General features: G+C 46.0%; 1 protein-coding gene across 2 annotated transcripts in view; it reads right to left on the bottom strand.

The window, feature by feature from the left end:
* LOC124798448 (high affinity cAMP-specific and IBMX-insensitive 3',5'-cyclic phosphodiesterase 8A) overlaps positions 1-15,408 on the bottom strand; it is a 1,735,971-nt gene that overhangs the window by 456,988 nt on the left and 1,263,575 nt on the right. For both annotated transcript variants that reach the window (XM_047261866.1, XM_047261867.1), the window contains exon 6: positions 843-1,033. In XM_047261866.1, the coding sequence (XP_047117822.1) occupies positions 843-1,033 (191 nt within the window). The remainder of the gene's footprint in view (positions 1-842; positions 1,034-15,408) is intronic.

Genomic DNA, 15,408 nt, shown 5'->3' with positions numbered 1-15,408 from the left:
CACAACGCCTTCAAAATATCACGCACAGGATTTACGTATTCTCTCGCTCACTACATGAAAACTGTTAGTCCTACAGAAAAAAATGAGCAGGACATTTCGTAGGAAATTTAATGCAGTTAAATTTTGTACTGTTATAAGCTTTCCCTAGAGGTCACAGTTTCCGATTTATTCAAGAAAAGCTTACGAAAGTGACCTTCAAACACGTTTTTCTTGAAAAACTCGGAAACCGTTGGCTCAAGTGAAAACGTATCCCCAAAAAAGTTTAACTACATTAAATTTCCTACAGGAAGGTCCTGTAAGACTAACGGTTAAAGCGTAGTGAGCGAGAGAATATGAAATCTCACATGTGATTTTTCAAGGCGTTGTGGGTTGCATGAAACCTATCGGTAGGAGCAGCTGATACACCCTGTATAGTTTTAGGCAAATTTAGTTCTCACTGTGGACTCCAAATTGAAAATTTCTACGTGACGCGATCAGTGGGAGTGTTAGAGACACAGTGCAGCACATCTCGGCAAAGCTTCATTGGATTTTCACTGTGCTTTTAATTTCGCGACTGACTGGACCTTGAATAATAATAATAATAATAATAATAATAATAATAATAATGAAAGTGGTCCTCAGTAGTCCTCATAAAATTCATACAACTGGCTACAGCAAGCTAAAGTGCAATCCTGTTTCTGTCTAATTGGGGCCGACTGTACACAGCATGCTGCTACGTACAATACAACCTAGTGCCCAAAAAATTAGCTTGCGCCTAAAACAAGATCACACGAACTGCTACCGTACGACATGTCGTGCCCTGATGTTTCATGAAAATGAATGATGATGACGATAAATCCTACCTGCAAGTAGCCTCGCCGTCCAGGTTGCGTGGGTAGCGGCAGTCGATGATGACGACCTCTGGCGGCGCCGCCTGGAACGACTCGACGCAAGCGTCCCGGCTGCGCACGACGCGACAGTCGTAGCCCAGCCGCTCCGCCGCCGACCGCAACGTGTCGCTCTGCGCGTCATCGCGGCCGATCGCCAGTAGCACCTGCAGCACAATAAAAGAACCTCTTATTCTGAAAATCTTCTTTGGTAGCGTGTATGTGCGCTATTCCTGCAAAATGAAAAAAAATCGCTTTAAAACAATTCTTATTTATTTTCAGTCTCAGTTGCACAGTTTTAAATTTATGAAACTTTTCGGTCTCTCTGGGTCATTTCAGATCTGTGTAGCTGCGTCAGCAACCTGTTGTTTCTGTGTCAGAACAACATATTAAAATACTGATGGTGTGACAGAGACACGACGGGCTGCTGGCGCATCTACATAGATCTGAAGATGATCCAGAGAAATCGAAACGTTTCATGTATTTAAATCTGTGCAACTGAGACTGAAGAATAAATGGGAATTGTTTTATAGATCAATAAACGTGCTCTTCTCTCGCTACTATTATGTCGTCCATACTGAAAACAAGAACGCCGGACAAACAATTACTCAGTCCGAAGATACGTCACACTAATACCGTGTAACACAGCCTTGATAATGGCCTCGATTCGGCGAGGAAGACAATCCATAAATTTCTTCCATAATGCCACTCACTGAAGACTAGAGCCTGTAGAGACACCAGGTTGCGGGGACGTCTATTGCTATGATTCATCAGATACACACATAACTACAATTAACTTTTTTTGGGATTGAAATCACGTGGTTTAGTGGACAACTGAGGTGCGTCAGAGTGTCTAAGTATTTGTCACAGCAGGAACGTAGGTGTGAAGCCCTATGAACACAGCTATTCTCATCTAGGAGAAAGGGCAACATTTGGGCACTAATCATATTGAACACCCAAGTTCATATTCACGGAAATATGAATCAGTGTTCCTAACTCGTAGTAAAAAAAAAAAAAAAAAAAAAAAAAAAACCTACAAAACATGGCAGAACCACCTCAGGCCTAATCTACGTCTGATACACAGTGCGGGCTAAACGTCTCATTGTCCCGTTCGGGGCACTACCTGGCATCATTTTAAAAGAGGAAAATCGGGACTTGTCAGAGCACACTTCTGTGTAGTTTCTTTGTTATTTGCACGTGTTGCAGCATTCGATGTATACCTATACAACAGTCTGCTTTGACACACCGACAAATTAGTCAACAGTTAACAGTGTGGTCATCGTACGTGAAAAACATGAAAACTCCTTTCGCTACTCTGTCACGTCCCAAAGTTGCCCCATTTTCTACGCTGATTCTGCACAACCGACTGGCACATACACACAACAGCGATGTTTCAGGGTTTTCCGATTGAGTTATCGAAATTTCGTCATAACACAAAAAATAAAAATTCCCCGAAATGATACCATTTCGGCGCTTTTCCCAAATATCTTAAATCTACCTACTCCTTTAAGATATTATTTTTTATCAGTATGTGTAGCTTGAAGAGCTAGAGTTGTGTGTTCACCTCCGTAAAATTTATAATACGTATCAAAAAATTATAGGACTTAAATTAAAATTTTCAATTTGTAAATAAAAACAACAGCCTGACCACAAAAAGAACAAACATGCTCTAACGGCGCCACATTTCGTTTCATGTTTTTATCGTTATTCTACTGATTTACCATTAGCACACAGACCGTATTTCCCTTCGCAACTCGACAGCTCTCTACCCTCTACGCTAATATGAACACACAAAACCCGCACCTGTGTTTTTTACTTATACCTTCTCAAGACGCTTAACCGCCGATCTTCCATTACCTCATATTTAACTATAACGAGTCATATCAATACCGACACGTTTTCGGGATATACCCAGTATTTGAAACAACATAATTATGTTCTTAAGACATACGTTCTAATGTAAAACCCACTAACTACAAGCTTCAAATAAAACGACGAAATTCAATAGGGTGTCTCCTCAAAAGTCGATAGGACCACGCCCAACGGTCGAAACTGGGCATGTACACGTCACAATCATGTCACGGAGAGGTATCACCCTGATGGGCCTAACGTCTCCTACAAAAGAACAGGTGTCTGGATTGATTTGAGGACAGAGTGACGTCTAATGAATATCTAAAAAAACTAAGTATGTATTGTTCGAACAAAAGTATCCGAGGTGAGATTAGTAGTAAGGCTAGACAGCTAAAATACTTCCTAAATTTCCCCGGTACCGAAATTTTTTTCCCCACAAATTTCACTTCGGACAAGTTCCCTTTAAAAATATTTTTCCCCAAAACTAAAAAAAAAAAAAAATCTGAAATCGTTGCAATGTTTTGACTTACGCTATCTGTGGAGCGTCTTATGACCGCCTGGTAGCAGCTCTACGCATCTACAGGGCTCCAAATCGACGAGTATGTTCTTTTATGGGGTGACCAGTACGTTGGGCTTACGTGAGGCGATTTGTAAACACAGTCTTTGGTGTTGGGTCTGAGGAGCTCGGAAGATAGCAGAGTATATGGCTGGCAACGGTGTTGCTGCTACTTGATATTTCTATGTTTTAAGGTCAAACTTTGAACCTGCACTGTGGGTAAAACATAGCTTTCAAAACTATCGTATCAGAGATGCAAATTCTATAGGAATTTCCCACATTGGAGAGGTTCGAAGGCGAAACTCTGCTACATTTCCAGTCGGCATAAGACTCAAAAAGAAAGGAAAGGAATGAATCTGACTGTGCAGTGGAATGTACGCTGCTATTAAACTTCCTGGGAGATTAAAACTGTGTACTATCTTGCAGTCCCTAAGTTATTCTGAATTACGATGAAGTGTTCCTTTGGATATGCATCGCTGCAGCTGCGAATACATTTAATGTATTTCATAACGGCTGTAGTCGCCGATATGCCTCTTCCTTTGATGTCTGAAGGAACTTTGAATGGTATTTCTGAATAACACAGGCACTGCAATATCATACTTATCCACCGATACCAAGCAAGCGACTTTGAAGTAAAATGTTTCCCCTGTACGGGTATATACATAATGGATGTGCGAGACAAGGATGCAGACACATGGTTGACGGCATATGGAAGCTTGGGTCTGGCTTTGAGTCGTGCTTGGATAGTCAAATGTAGTCTGCTTTTGGCAGGGCAACAGAGCGGACACGCCAGGGTTTATGTGTGAGGAGCGCGAGCTCCCTTGTTTACATTCTTGCGGCCGTCGTTTACGTGCCGGCTTTACTGTCTACGATACATGGCGAACCGTTACCGTAAAGCTACACTCCGATTTACTTTCTGCAACGATTATGCTCAACCAAGACATTCGAGGTGAAGTGTTTTCTGCGAGAAGAAGTGCAGATACGGGCGATCGACATTATAAGAATACATTTGTCGGTCGTGAGCAGCACGGTCTATGTTAAAATAGACCAAACAGGAGCTCCGCTTCTGTCATGCTGATGGTAATGTCGGAGCGGTAACCGTAGACCACGTGGGCTTAGATATGCGTACGAATCTCATTTTCGAATTGGCATTCGAATTTCCTGCACGGGAAGTCGTCGCAGCACTCCCACCATACAGCACAGTCCACGGCCATACTGCGGAGAAGTGAATGCAGTTTCGGATATATCCTGCCGTAAATGGCGCCCGGCAGGTCACCAAGGATCTCCGAGGCCACGTACCGTCTTCCTTGCAGATCAGCGGATTCCGTGCAATAATTACACACGACGGCCAGGCTCTGACCTGTTCGGGGTGCGGCAAAGAAGGCCACCTGAGATACGAATGAGGAAGACATGTAAACATCTGACACCACAAAGATCGACAAATCGATAGTCAAATCGGAACCAGCTGCATTTCGACCGCCATCTTGTCCGCTGCACTACAGAGCAGTTTGCGATCGTGTTTCCAAGTTACTGCTATGTTAGTGACAATTTGTGAACAGTGACCAAGACAGCCACGGAAATGGAAACACCCCAGCGCATCACAACGAGACTACCACGCCAGACGAAAAAAGTGAGTAACCGTTACTAAACATTTTCCTGCAAACATCAGTTCAGCTTCCAAAGTGACATCGCCTCTTACTAAGTTTTCTCTTCTTCCACAGGATGACCACAGCATTTACGAAAAGGCTATGTAACAAAAGTATGGCCTTATTATAAAGTTGTTTTTGTAATGCCATTTAGCCTGAAGATGAGATATTACCTCGAAACTCGTCGCTAGATAAATAAGTAATACAATAGTTGACGAAGTTTGTGATTGGTAGCGGTAATTAAAAAAAACTTTTACATAAATCTGAAGATAGTGTTGGTCATAGAAGTTGCGGCACGTCTTGCACAGCACGTTGAGTTTGACGGGAAGTGTGTTGGCAAGCAGTATCCAGTTGGGACGGCACATCACCCTCCTGTTGTGAGAACGCTGGGTCTAACAGCATTCTGCAAGTACCGAGTGCTGTTTAGCGTCCCCTCCAGGAACACCAAAGGTGAGTGAGAGTTGTAGCTTATCGCACCCCAGACCATAAGGTCTGAGGAGGGGCCACTGTGTGTTGGACGAATGTATTCTACGAGACAGCGCTCATCAAGTCGACGTCATACTCCGAAAGTCCAACCACTTGCGTGCAGGCACAATCTGCCCTCGTCGCTAAAAAGCACTGTGAGGCATTCCATCTTCCAGGTGGTCGTTCGACAGCACCAGTTCAGCCGTGCACGTCAAAGCTGTGGCGTGAGTGGAAGACGGTCGAGGGGTGTGCCTGCCTGTAGCGTCTCTACTAATAACCGGTTCGCAACAGTTCGTGTTGACACGTCTGAGCTCACAGGCCCTCTTATCTGTGCTGTGGTAGCTGTAAGATCTGCCACTGCCGCCCTTACAATACGACGTTCCTGGAGGGCGTCTGTGCTGCGTGGACATCCAGAGCCTTGTCTACAGGTGTGAGAATGTTCACGTGGCCACCGATACCAGCATCATTGCACAACTGAAGCAGCACGTCTGACTTCTGCGGCGCTTCTCCGAAAGGATCATCCTGCCACTCGGAAGGCCACAATATGACTCCTTTCAAACGCGCTCAGCTCGCTATAGGAAGCACGAGTGCGTCTCCGCGCCATGGTTGCCTTCTTGCTTCCTTCTGGCTGTGAGCATTCCCTATAAAAGGGTAGACGTAGTTGGCGCTCTGGTAGCTGCGTCACTATTCTACCTGTTGGCAGACGACGTTGAAACCATTATCAGCAGATCAACTATCCCCCAGGTGATACACGACGTCATCGGATCAAAATCGATATCGTCTTTCTAGGCGTACTATTTTTTTCCGGCAGTGTGTACAGGGTATTCCAGAAGGAATGGTAATTACTCATAGATATAACAGGAACGATCATTCGAAGCAAAAAAGTGTAGTTAACATGGCCTCTAAACTGCTGAAATGCATATTTACAGAGCATTTCCCGATGTAAGCGAGAAATCGAGCGAAAATCAACGTAAGTACAAATGAAAACATTCTTAACACACTGTTTATCACATGTAAATAACCACCGACCACTGATGATACTTTACCTCAATAAAGAGAAACGCAGCTGGAAAAAAATCACGTATTTTTTGTAATTGCAAAGATAGAACAAAAATAGACTCAATAATTCTTTATTCTAGATCAATGAGACGTACTTACAGATTTTAATGAATGAGTCTACGAGTATACCGAGTGAGGTGGCGCAGTGGTTAGCACACTGGACTCGCATTCGGGAGGGCGACGGTTCAATCCCGCATCCGGCCATCCTGGTTTAGATTTTCCGTGATTTCCCTAAATCGCTCCAGGAAAATTCCGGGATGGTTGCTTTGAAAGGGCACGGTCGCCGTCCATCCCTGATCCGACGAGACCGATGACCTCGCAGTTTGGTCTTCTCCCGCAAACAACCCAACCCAACCCTCTACGAGTATTAAAATATGTGACATAAATGGTCGTATCTTTTGATTGCACTGTCTTGGGGCCATAGGACTTAGCATGTGGCATAAATTTCAGCTTGGTACGTCTCCCCTTTCCTGAGCAAAAGTCTTCTTGACAGACGGAAGGACGGAAAGACAGACAACAAAGTGATCCTACAAGAATTCCATTTTTACCGACTGAGGTACGGAACCGTAAAACGAGATGGTAACTCTACGATCAGGTCCAGAGGATCGCCGGTTGCAGACCAGGCACCACTTCTGCCATTTGGCGTTATGAGGATGTGGTGTGGAGGGCACGAATCAGCATGCCGCTCTCCCGGCAGTTGTCGACTTTCGAAACCTTGGAGCCGCAATAAAGTAGCACCTCAGCTGGGATGAGGAGGGGCAGAGAACCGCGTCAGAGTCCTCCCAGGAAATAAAAATCTCTGGAAGTACCTAGAACAGAAGTCGGTACCTCCGCGTGACAGCTAGCATGGCTGACCACGAAAAATAGGAATGACTGCGGCTCGAGTAAACTAATCGTTCTAATGTGAGGTATGGATGGCGGTTAGCGCTGAAACAACCGGTTTTCGGTTATATTGGTTTCTTTCCACGCCAGTTTAACGAAAGCGTTAAAACCGATCAAAATAAGCGGTTTCTCAAATAACGATTTTCAGTCCTTTACTCCTATTATTTCCTGTAACTAATGTAGAAATCGAACAAAGATTGAAAAATTTTGACTCTCCCAGTTTCAAGAAACACATAATCAAAATATTAAACTAAATAGGCAAACAAAAGGAAATTTCGTTCGTTCACCGTTCGCTGTGTTCATCGAAAAAGTTCCAAGTGGGTGGATACCGCATAAAATCACCAGTATTCTCCTACTGATTCCAATTTTTTGAAACTCTACTCAAAAATCATGCTTTAATCGGAGATCATACCACTATTTGGGCATTACGAATAGTCAGTGTTAAGGAATGAAAACTGAGATATAAGAACTCTGTTTTTCGTAAGAATTTTCGTTTTCAAGGGCTACAAGCAGATAAAAGATACTGTGCATCTAAAGGCAGCAGACGAGCTAATTTCTATTTTTATTGTGTACCGCGAAAGAAATTTTATAGTTTTAATGTATTACTGTTACTATAATTTTGGAACTCTTATTGTTTCATAGAAATGGCAGACAAATCTTTTAAAGCAAATGAAGCGTTGTACTTCATTCTACGACACATATTACAAATATTTCCAGACTACGGTTGCTGCCATTCTGCAATACAATGGTTGTCCGGCGATGAAGGCGAGAAACTACCGGGAAGCGAGAGCGAGTCCTGCACACTGCAAGACAACACATACACTACTGGCGATTAAAATTGCTACACCATGAAGAAATGCAGATGATAAACTAGCTTTTTGAGTTATCTAGCAGCTGAAAGACACTTAAAACATTGACATATTCGCGACTTTTTACGATTTAATCCTACTTTCCCAGCGCAGTGAGCTCTATTAGCCAGCTGTTACATGTGTGGTGAAGGATGTGACAACAAGTACACGCGGTGGTCTAGCGGTTCTAGGCGCTCAGTCCGGAACCGCGCGACTGCTACGGTCGCAGGTTCGAATCCTGCCTCGGGCATGGATGTTTGTGATGTCCTTAGGTTAGTTAGGTTTAAGTAGTTCTAAGTTCTAGGGGACTGATGACCACAGATGTTAAGTCCCGTAGTGCTCAGAGCCAACAAGTACAAAGATCTACGTGCTTCTAGAGAGTGGGATCTACAAATCGAGAGTGAGGCTATATTTATAACTGGAAGCATCCGAGAGAGTGGATGCATGCATACTAACCTTTGATTACATCTTGTGTCATACTGGACGACATGTCAAATGACATGTTGAATGACTTGATGGCATGTGTCATGTTACACAACATGACATCCTTTACTTGATATCGACGACTGCTCCGGTATAGGTTTTTTTTTTTATTTTAGTGTCTTTCGAACCACGTTGCTTATATTGTGGCGAGGGGTAAAGCTTTCACAAAACAACAGGACGACCATTAATTACATGTACTGGTATACCTACTTAGAGAATGTGAAGCAATACGCACAAGTGTAAAACACAAACTGGTGAGCGTAATAAAATTAAAAAAAAACGTGTTTTTGCACGTAACATCTGAATAGTGCTAGATATTTGAAAAGGGTTTTCAGTTTTATCAAATTCAAATTTTATGTATTTGACTCGCTTTAAACCGTTTCCTTGCGATGAATTCACGTAAGAACAGATTTAACGTGCAACATTTAGCTCGACTTTACATCATCGTATCTCGACAATGGATAAAGATTACTGTATAAAAATAATTATTTTGACTTTATCCATTTATCTATCATCGTGCAGAGTTTGAAGCGGCCCGTCAAGTTTAAAATGTAGAAGTTGCGCGCTTGCAAGACCTCCCAGAAAGACGGGCACGTAAAAACCCAAACGAAGCAAGGTTTTTTCAAACAGTAAAATGTTGTCTTAGACCAATGCCCTATACACTGCTGAACCAAATTTTGAATCGTCAGTCTCGCTCTAGTCCGGAGTTATTTAAGAGTGACTGTTTTTTTTACGTAAAATACGAAAGAGAGTGGCTGTTTTTGCACATAAAGTCCGAACGATGCGCATACAAATAGTACGATAAGCCGAGCATTAACTTCAGTCACTTAAAATCTTTTGGAAAAGGAATTAATCGATTCACACAATTGCCTGGGTGCCAGCTCCAATTCGTCGTTCAAATCTTGCTTAATATACTGTAACATAGTCACAGTAAGAGAAATGTAGGAGTGGCTATGCAAGTGGTCCGGGCTAATCTGAAAAATTCTTACCCCGTGTTCCTAACTCAAATAGGAATCGAGCACCAAGACCACGCTCCTCCCCGCCACTCCCCCCCCCCCCCCCCTCCACACACACACAAAAGCACGATTCTGTGCGCGGTCTTTTCAGACATATTTTTTACAGCGCCTCCGCGCTTCTTACCTTCTCAGGGCTCGTTTCCCGCGCTTTGACCCGATTTTGGAAAATTAACCTGTATAGCCAGATAGCAGCGTCTGGATCGTACCAGAAGTGACGCTTGGGCGGAAAGGCCAGTTCCGTATCTCGTGGCATACACCGTCTGTCGCGGAACCTGGCAGTCAGGAGTTTTTACTGCTGATGACGGCGGAGACAAGCTGTCGAAAGGTTGGACATTTTATTCGAATCGACACGGCTCACCCGAGAAGGTTTTATTCAGTCGGTCATTGGCGTTACGGGCACACTCACGACGTGGCTGGCGGCTGATTTACGCACGAGCGCGTGACTCGCGCCGAACCGGGTATTCTGTATTGACTGGCAAGTCGCTAGCGGGAGTCGGGCCTGACGTGCGGGCAGAAGTGGCGCATCGCAGGGCTCTGTGCTGACCGGCAGCCTAATTGCCGCGGCTCCGCGACCCCGGCGCCATTTAGCGGCTAACGAGCGCGCCTCTGCCGGCGCGCCGAGGAGATTGACGGCCCGCGAAGGCCGGTGTCCGGCGGCGCCTGCTCGTTAGCGCGACGCCGGCCGCCGGCCGCGGGCCGCCACGCCCGCGCATTTCATCAGTCCGGCGTGAGTTATGGCCGCGGCGGGCCGCTGACGGACGGCCATATCAGTAATTGGCCGCCGCACAAGGCGCCGCCTTTTCTTGTGCTGCGCCGCGGCGGCCGCCTTTGAGAGCGGGCGAGTAAGTCATCCCCGTGACGCTTCTTGTTACCGCCGCCCCACCTTCCGTCGCGCTCCCGTACGCCAGAGCTGCACTCGGCCACCTGGATCGCCGCGGCAACTCGCGGAAACTTCACGCTAACGATAGGAGAAACCGCCCAGCTAAAATCGATATCGGTAGTTTAGTTTCGAATAACTGGTATTTTTCGGTATTTGTTTGGTCACGGCTATAACAGGTGTTTCTTTTATTTTTTACTAATAACTGAGGGGGAAAAATACGAAACACCAACTAGCCGTATAACAACAGTGCTAAAATTTTTCGTTTTTAAATAAACCATTTTTATGAGAGGATTAATTTTTATTTGTAAAATTTGCATTTGTTTGAAATACTACGTTATTACAGAAAATGGGAAAAGCGATAAGTGCTATTTTAATAACAGTGACGAAGCGACTATCAAAGATATGGCATAAGAATTGGTAGACCATTTCTGACACAATTACGTCTCTGTTGCCGTGTGTCGTGGCTTAAGATACACGACTGGCTATTAAAATTGCCACACCACGAAGTTGACGTGCTACAGACGTGAAATTTAACCGACAAGAAGAAGATGCTGTGATATGTAAATGATTAGCTTTTCAGAGCATTCACACAAGGTTGGCGCCGGTGGCGACACCTACAACGTGGTGACCTGAGGAGCGTTTCCAACCGATTTCTCAAACACAAATAGCACTTCACCGGCGTTGCCTGGTGAAACATTGTTGTGATGCCTCGTATAAGGAGGAGAAATGCGTACCATCACTTTTCCGACTTTGGTAAAGGTCTGATTGTGGCCTATCGCGATTGCGGTTTATCATATCGTGACATTGCTGCTCACGTTGGTAGAGATCCAATGACTGTCAGCAGAATATGGAATAGGTGGGTTCAGGAGGGTAATACGCAACGCCGTGTCGGATCCCAACGGCCTCCTATCACTAGCAGTCGAGATGACAATGAGCTTATCCGTATGGCTGTAACGGATCGTACAGCCACGTCTCGATCCCTCAGTCAACAGATGGGGACGTTTGGAAGACAACAACCATCTGCACGAACAGTTCGACGACGTTTGCAGCAGCATGGACTATCAGCTCGGAGCCCATGGCTGCGGTTATCCTTGACGCTGCATCACAGGAGCACCTGCGATGGTATACTCAACGGCTAATCTGGGTGCACGAATGGCAAAACATCAGTTTTTTCGGATGAATCCAGGTTCTGTTTACAGCATCATGATGGTCGCATCCGTGTTTGGCGACATCGCAGTGAACGCACATTGGTAGCGTGTATTCGTCATCGCCATACTGGCGTATCACCCGGCGTGATGGTATGGGGTGCCATTGGTTACACGTCTCGGTCACCTCTTGTTTGCATTAACGGCACTTTGAACAGTGGACGTTACATTTCAGATGTGTTACGACCCGTGGCTCTACCCTTCATTCGATCCCTGCGAAACCGGACATTTCAACAGCATAATGCACGACCGCATGTTGCATGTCCTGTACGGGCCTTTCTGGATACAGGAAATGTTCGACTGCTGCCCTGGGCAGCACCTTCTCCAGATCTCTCACCGATTGAAAACGTCTGGTCAATGGTGGCCGAGCAACTGGTTCGTCGCAATAAGCCATTCACTACTCTTGATGAACTATGGTATTGTGTTGAAGCTGCATGGGCAGCTGTACCTGTACACACCATCCAAGCTCAGTCTGACTCAATGCCCAGGCGTTTCAAAGCCGTTATTACGGCCAGAGGTGGTTGTTCTGGCTACTGATTTCTCAGGATCTATGCACTCAAACTGCGTGGAAATGTAATCACATGTCAGTTCTAGTATAATATATTACATTAATATTTCCCATTTTTAGCGACCATCATGTAGTAGCCTCAGTACTTTTCGTACCACCAATAGCATTTCTTTAAGCAGGAGCGGCATGGTTATCCGCAGGAAGTGTAAATATACCTCCTCTGTGAGGCATTGTGGAAGGATGCCTGGTCTCATTAGGCGATAGGCAGATCGTCAAACACACATCGAGGCTGAACGGGTGCTGATGATTCGCTGTCACGAAACCATGCGGATTCTTCACCCACAGGTGGGTGCTGTGAAGGCTGACGATACCGGCCCTTGTAAAGGTAGCTTCACCTGTGAATAGTTTGGTTGACAGAAATCCCAATCCGTGGTGTCATATGAGACGAAGCAACGACAAAACCGTCACAGCGGACGAAAGTTCGTAGGTAATGAGGCCTGCACACATTAGGAGTAATGCATATAATTGCAGCTGTCACGGAGAATGCTCCAGACGGGTGACCGGCTTACATCACCTTGGTAAACCATCTGTCTGCTGCTTGTACCGGGGTCACTCCATCTCCAAGTGCGTGTACCTCCATTGGAATACATTTCCGACCATGCGTGCATATGTCCACTTTCGGTCCTTGTCCTCACAGGGATCGTTTCCTGCAGGTTTCCTCATGTAGCAATATCAGCCTTTATTAGAGGAACACTGTGATAGCCCTTGCAGACCGTGATTTTTACTCCTGATGAAGGTGGCGGAGTCATCTGTCGAAAACTCGAGTGTTTTATTCGAACCGATGCTACTTGAAAACCGCGAAGATTTCGTTGAGGTTTACTGTCATGAAAGACTCCGAGGACACAACGATAAATTGACTGTGTCGAGTGAGGAGTTCTGAAATCTTGAATACAGACAGATTGGACATGTGCAGAAACGATTTTGTAGCATCGCCTGCTAACATCGTGAGCTAACCTACTCTGACCGAGCACACCCTAGCACCGTAATGGATTCTCTGGTTTTTTGTCTTCTAAACCTTTATTTTGGAGGAGGGCCTGGTAGTTTTCAAGCAAGTGTTCCTCCACAAAAGAGACGAAATTTCGGCAACAAAAACGTCTTTACTGCTTACAATACCTGGATGAAGAAAAAGCCTACGCTATGGGGAAATAAGAACGTAAACAGTCAAACGTGGCCGGCCGCTGGTGACCGAGCGGCTCTAGGCGCTTCAGTCTGGAACCGCGCGACCGCTACGGTCGCAGGTTCGAATCCTGCCTCAGGCATGGATGTGTGTGATGTTCTTACGTTAGTTAGGTTTAAGTGGTTCTAAGTTCTAGGGGACTGATGACCTGAGATGTTAAGTCCCATAGCGCTCAGAGCCATTTTTAGACAAACGTGTTTTAATTAAAATTACACTCCTGGAAATTGAAATAAGAACACCGTGAATTCATTGTCCCAGGAATGGGAAACTTTATTGACACATTCCTGGGGTCAGATACATCACATGATCACACTGACAGAGCCACAGGCACATAGACACAGGCAACAGAGCATACACAATGTCGGCACTAGTACAGTGTATATCCACCTTTCGCAGCAATGCAGGCTGCTATTCTCCCATGGAGACGGTCGTAGAGATGCTGGATGTAGTCCTGTGGAACGGCTTGCCATGCAATTTCCACCTGGCGCCTCAGTTGGACCAGCGTTCGTGCTGGACGTGCAGACCGCGTGAGACGACGCTTCATCCTGTCCCAAACATGCTCAATGGGGGACAGATCCGGAGATCTTGCTGGCCAGGGTAGTTGACTTACACCATCTAGAGCACGTTGTGTGGCACGGGATACATGCGGACGTGCATTGTCCTGTTGGAACAGCAAGTTCCCTTGTCGGTCTAGGAATGGTAGAATGATGGGTTCGATGACGGTTTGGATGTACCGTGCACTATTCAGTGTCCTCTCGACGATCACCAGTGGTGTACGGCCAGTGTAGGAGATCGCTCCCCACACCATGATGCCGGGTGTTGGCCCTGTGTGCCTCGGTCGTATGCAGTCCTGATTGTGGCGCTCACCTGCACGGCGCCAAACACGCATACGACCATCATTGGCACCAAGACAGAAGCGACTCTCATCGCTGAAGACGACACGTCTCCATTCGTCCCTCCATTCACGCCTGTCGCGACACCACTGGAGGCGGGCTGCACGATGTTGGGGCGTGAGCGGAAGACGGCCTAACGGTGTGCGGGACCGTAGCCCAGCTTCATGGAGACGGTTGCGAATGGTCCTCGCCGATACCCCAGGAGCAACAGTGTCCCTAATTTGCTGGGAAGTGGCGGTGCGGTCCCCTACGGCACTGCGTAGGATCCTACGGTCTTGGCGTGCATCCGTGCGTCGCTGCGGTCCGGTCCCAGGTCGACGGGCACGTGCACCTTCCGCCGACCACTGGCGACAACATCGATGTACTGTGGAGACCTCACGCCCCACGTGTTGAGCAATTCGGCGGTACGTCCACCCGGCCTCCCGCATGCCCACTATACGCCCTCGCTCAAAGTCCGTCAACTGCACATACGGTTCACGTTCACGCTGTCGCGGCATGCTACCAGTGTTAAAGACTGCGATGGAGCTCCGTATGCCACGGCAAACTGGCTGGCACTGACGGCGGCGGTGCACAAATGCTGCGCAGCTAGCGCCATTCGACGGCCAACACCGCGGTTCCTGGTGTGTCCCCTGTGCCGTGCGTGTGATCATTGCTTGTACAGCCCTCTCGCAGTGTCCGGAGCAAGTATGGTGGGTCTGACACACCGGTGTCAATGTGTTCTTTTTTCCATTTCCAGAAGAGTATTTCAGCAGGGAAAAGTCAAATCGACCTGGTGCGTCCAGAAAACAAGTTTCGTTTGGTAATAAAAACAAAATGAGTGTAGATAGAGAAAAAAATAATTTATTGGAAAAAATTACAACCCTTAAACTATGTTTCTATATTGCTCCCAGCATTTTGCAGCCAACAGCATGGCACAAGTTTTTGTATGTCTTGCTTGTTTTTCATAGAATGTTGGCACCTGAGTTTCCAACATCGTGGTAGCATGTTATAAACAGCTTTAATATCTTAACGGT

The sequence above is a fragment of the Schistocerca piceifrons genome, chromosome 5, assembly GCF_021461385.2.
Source record: "Schistocerca piceifrons isolate TAMUIC-IGC-003096 chromosome 5, iqSchPice1.1, whole genome shotgun sequence".
Classification (NCBI taxonomy): domain Eukaryota; kingdom Metazoa; phylum Arthropoda; class Insecta; order Orthoptera; family Acrididae; genus Schistocerca; species Schistocerca piceifrons.
Note: the sequence above shows the minus strand (reverse complement) of the source record. Positions and strands in the feature narration are given on the sequence as shown.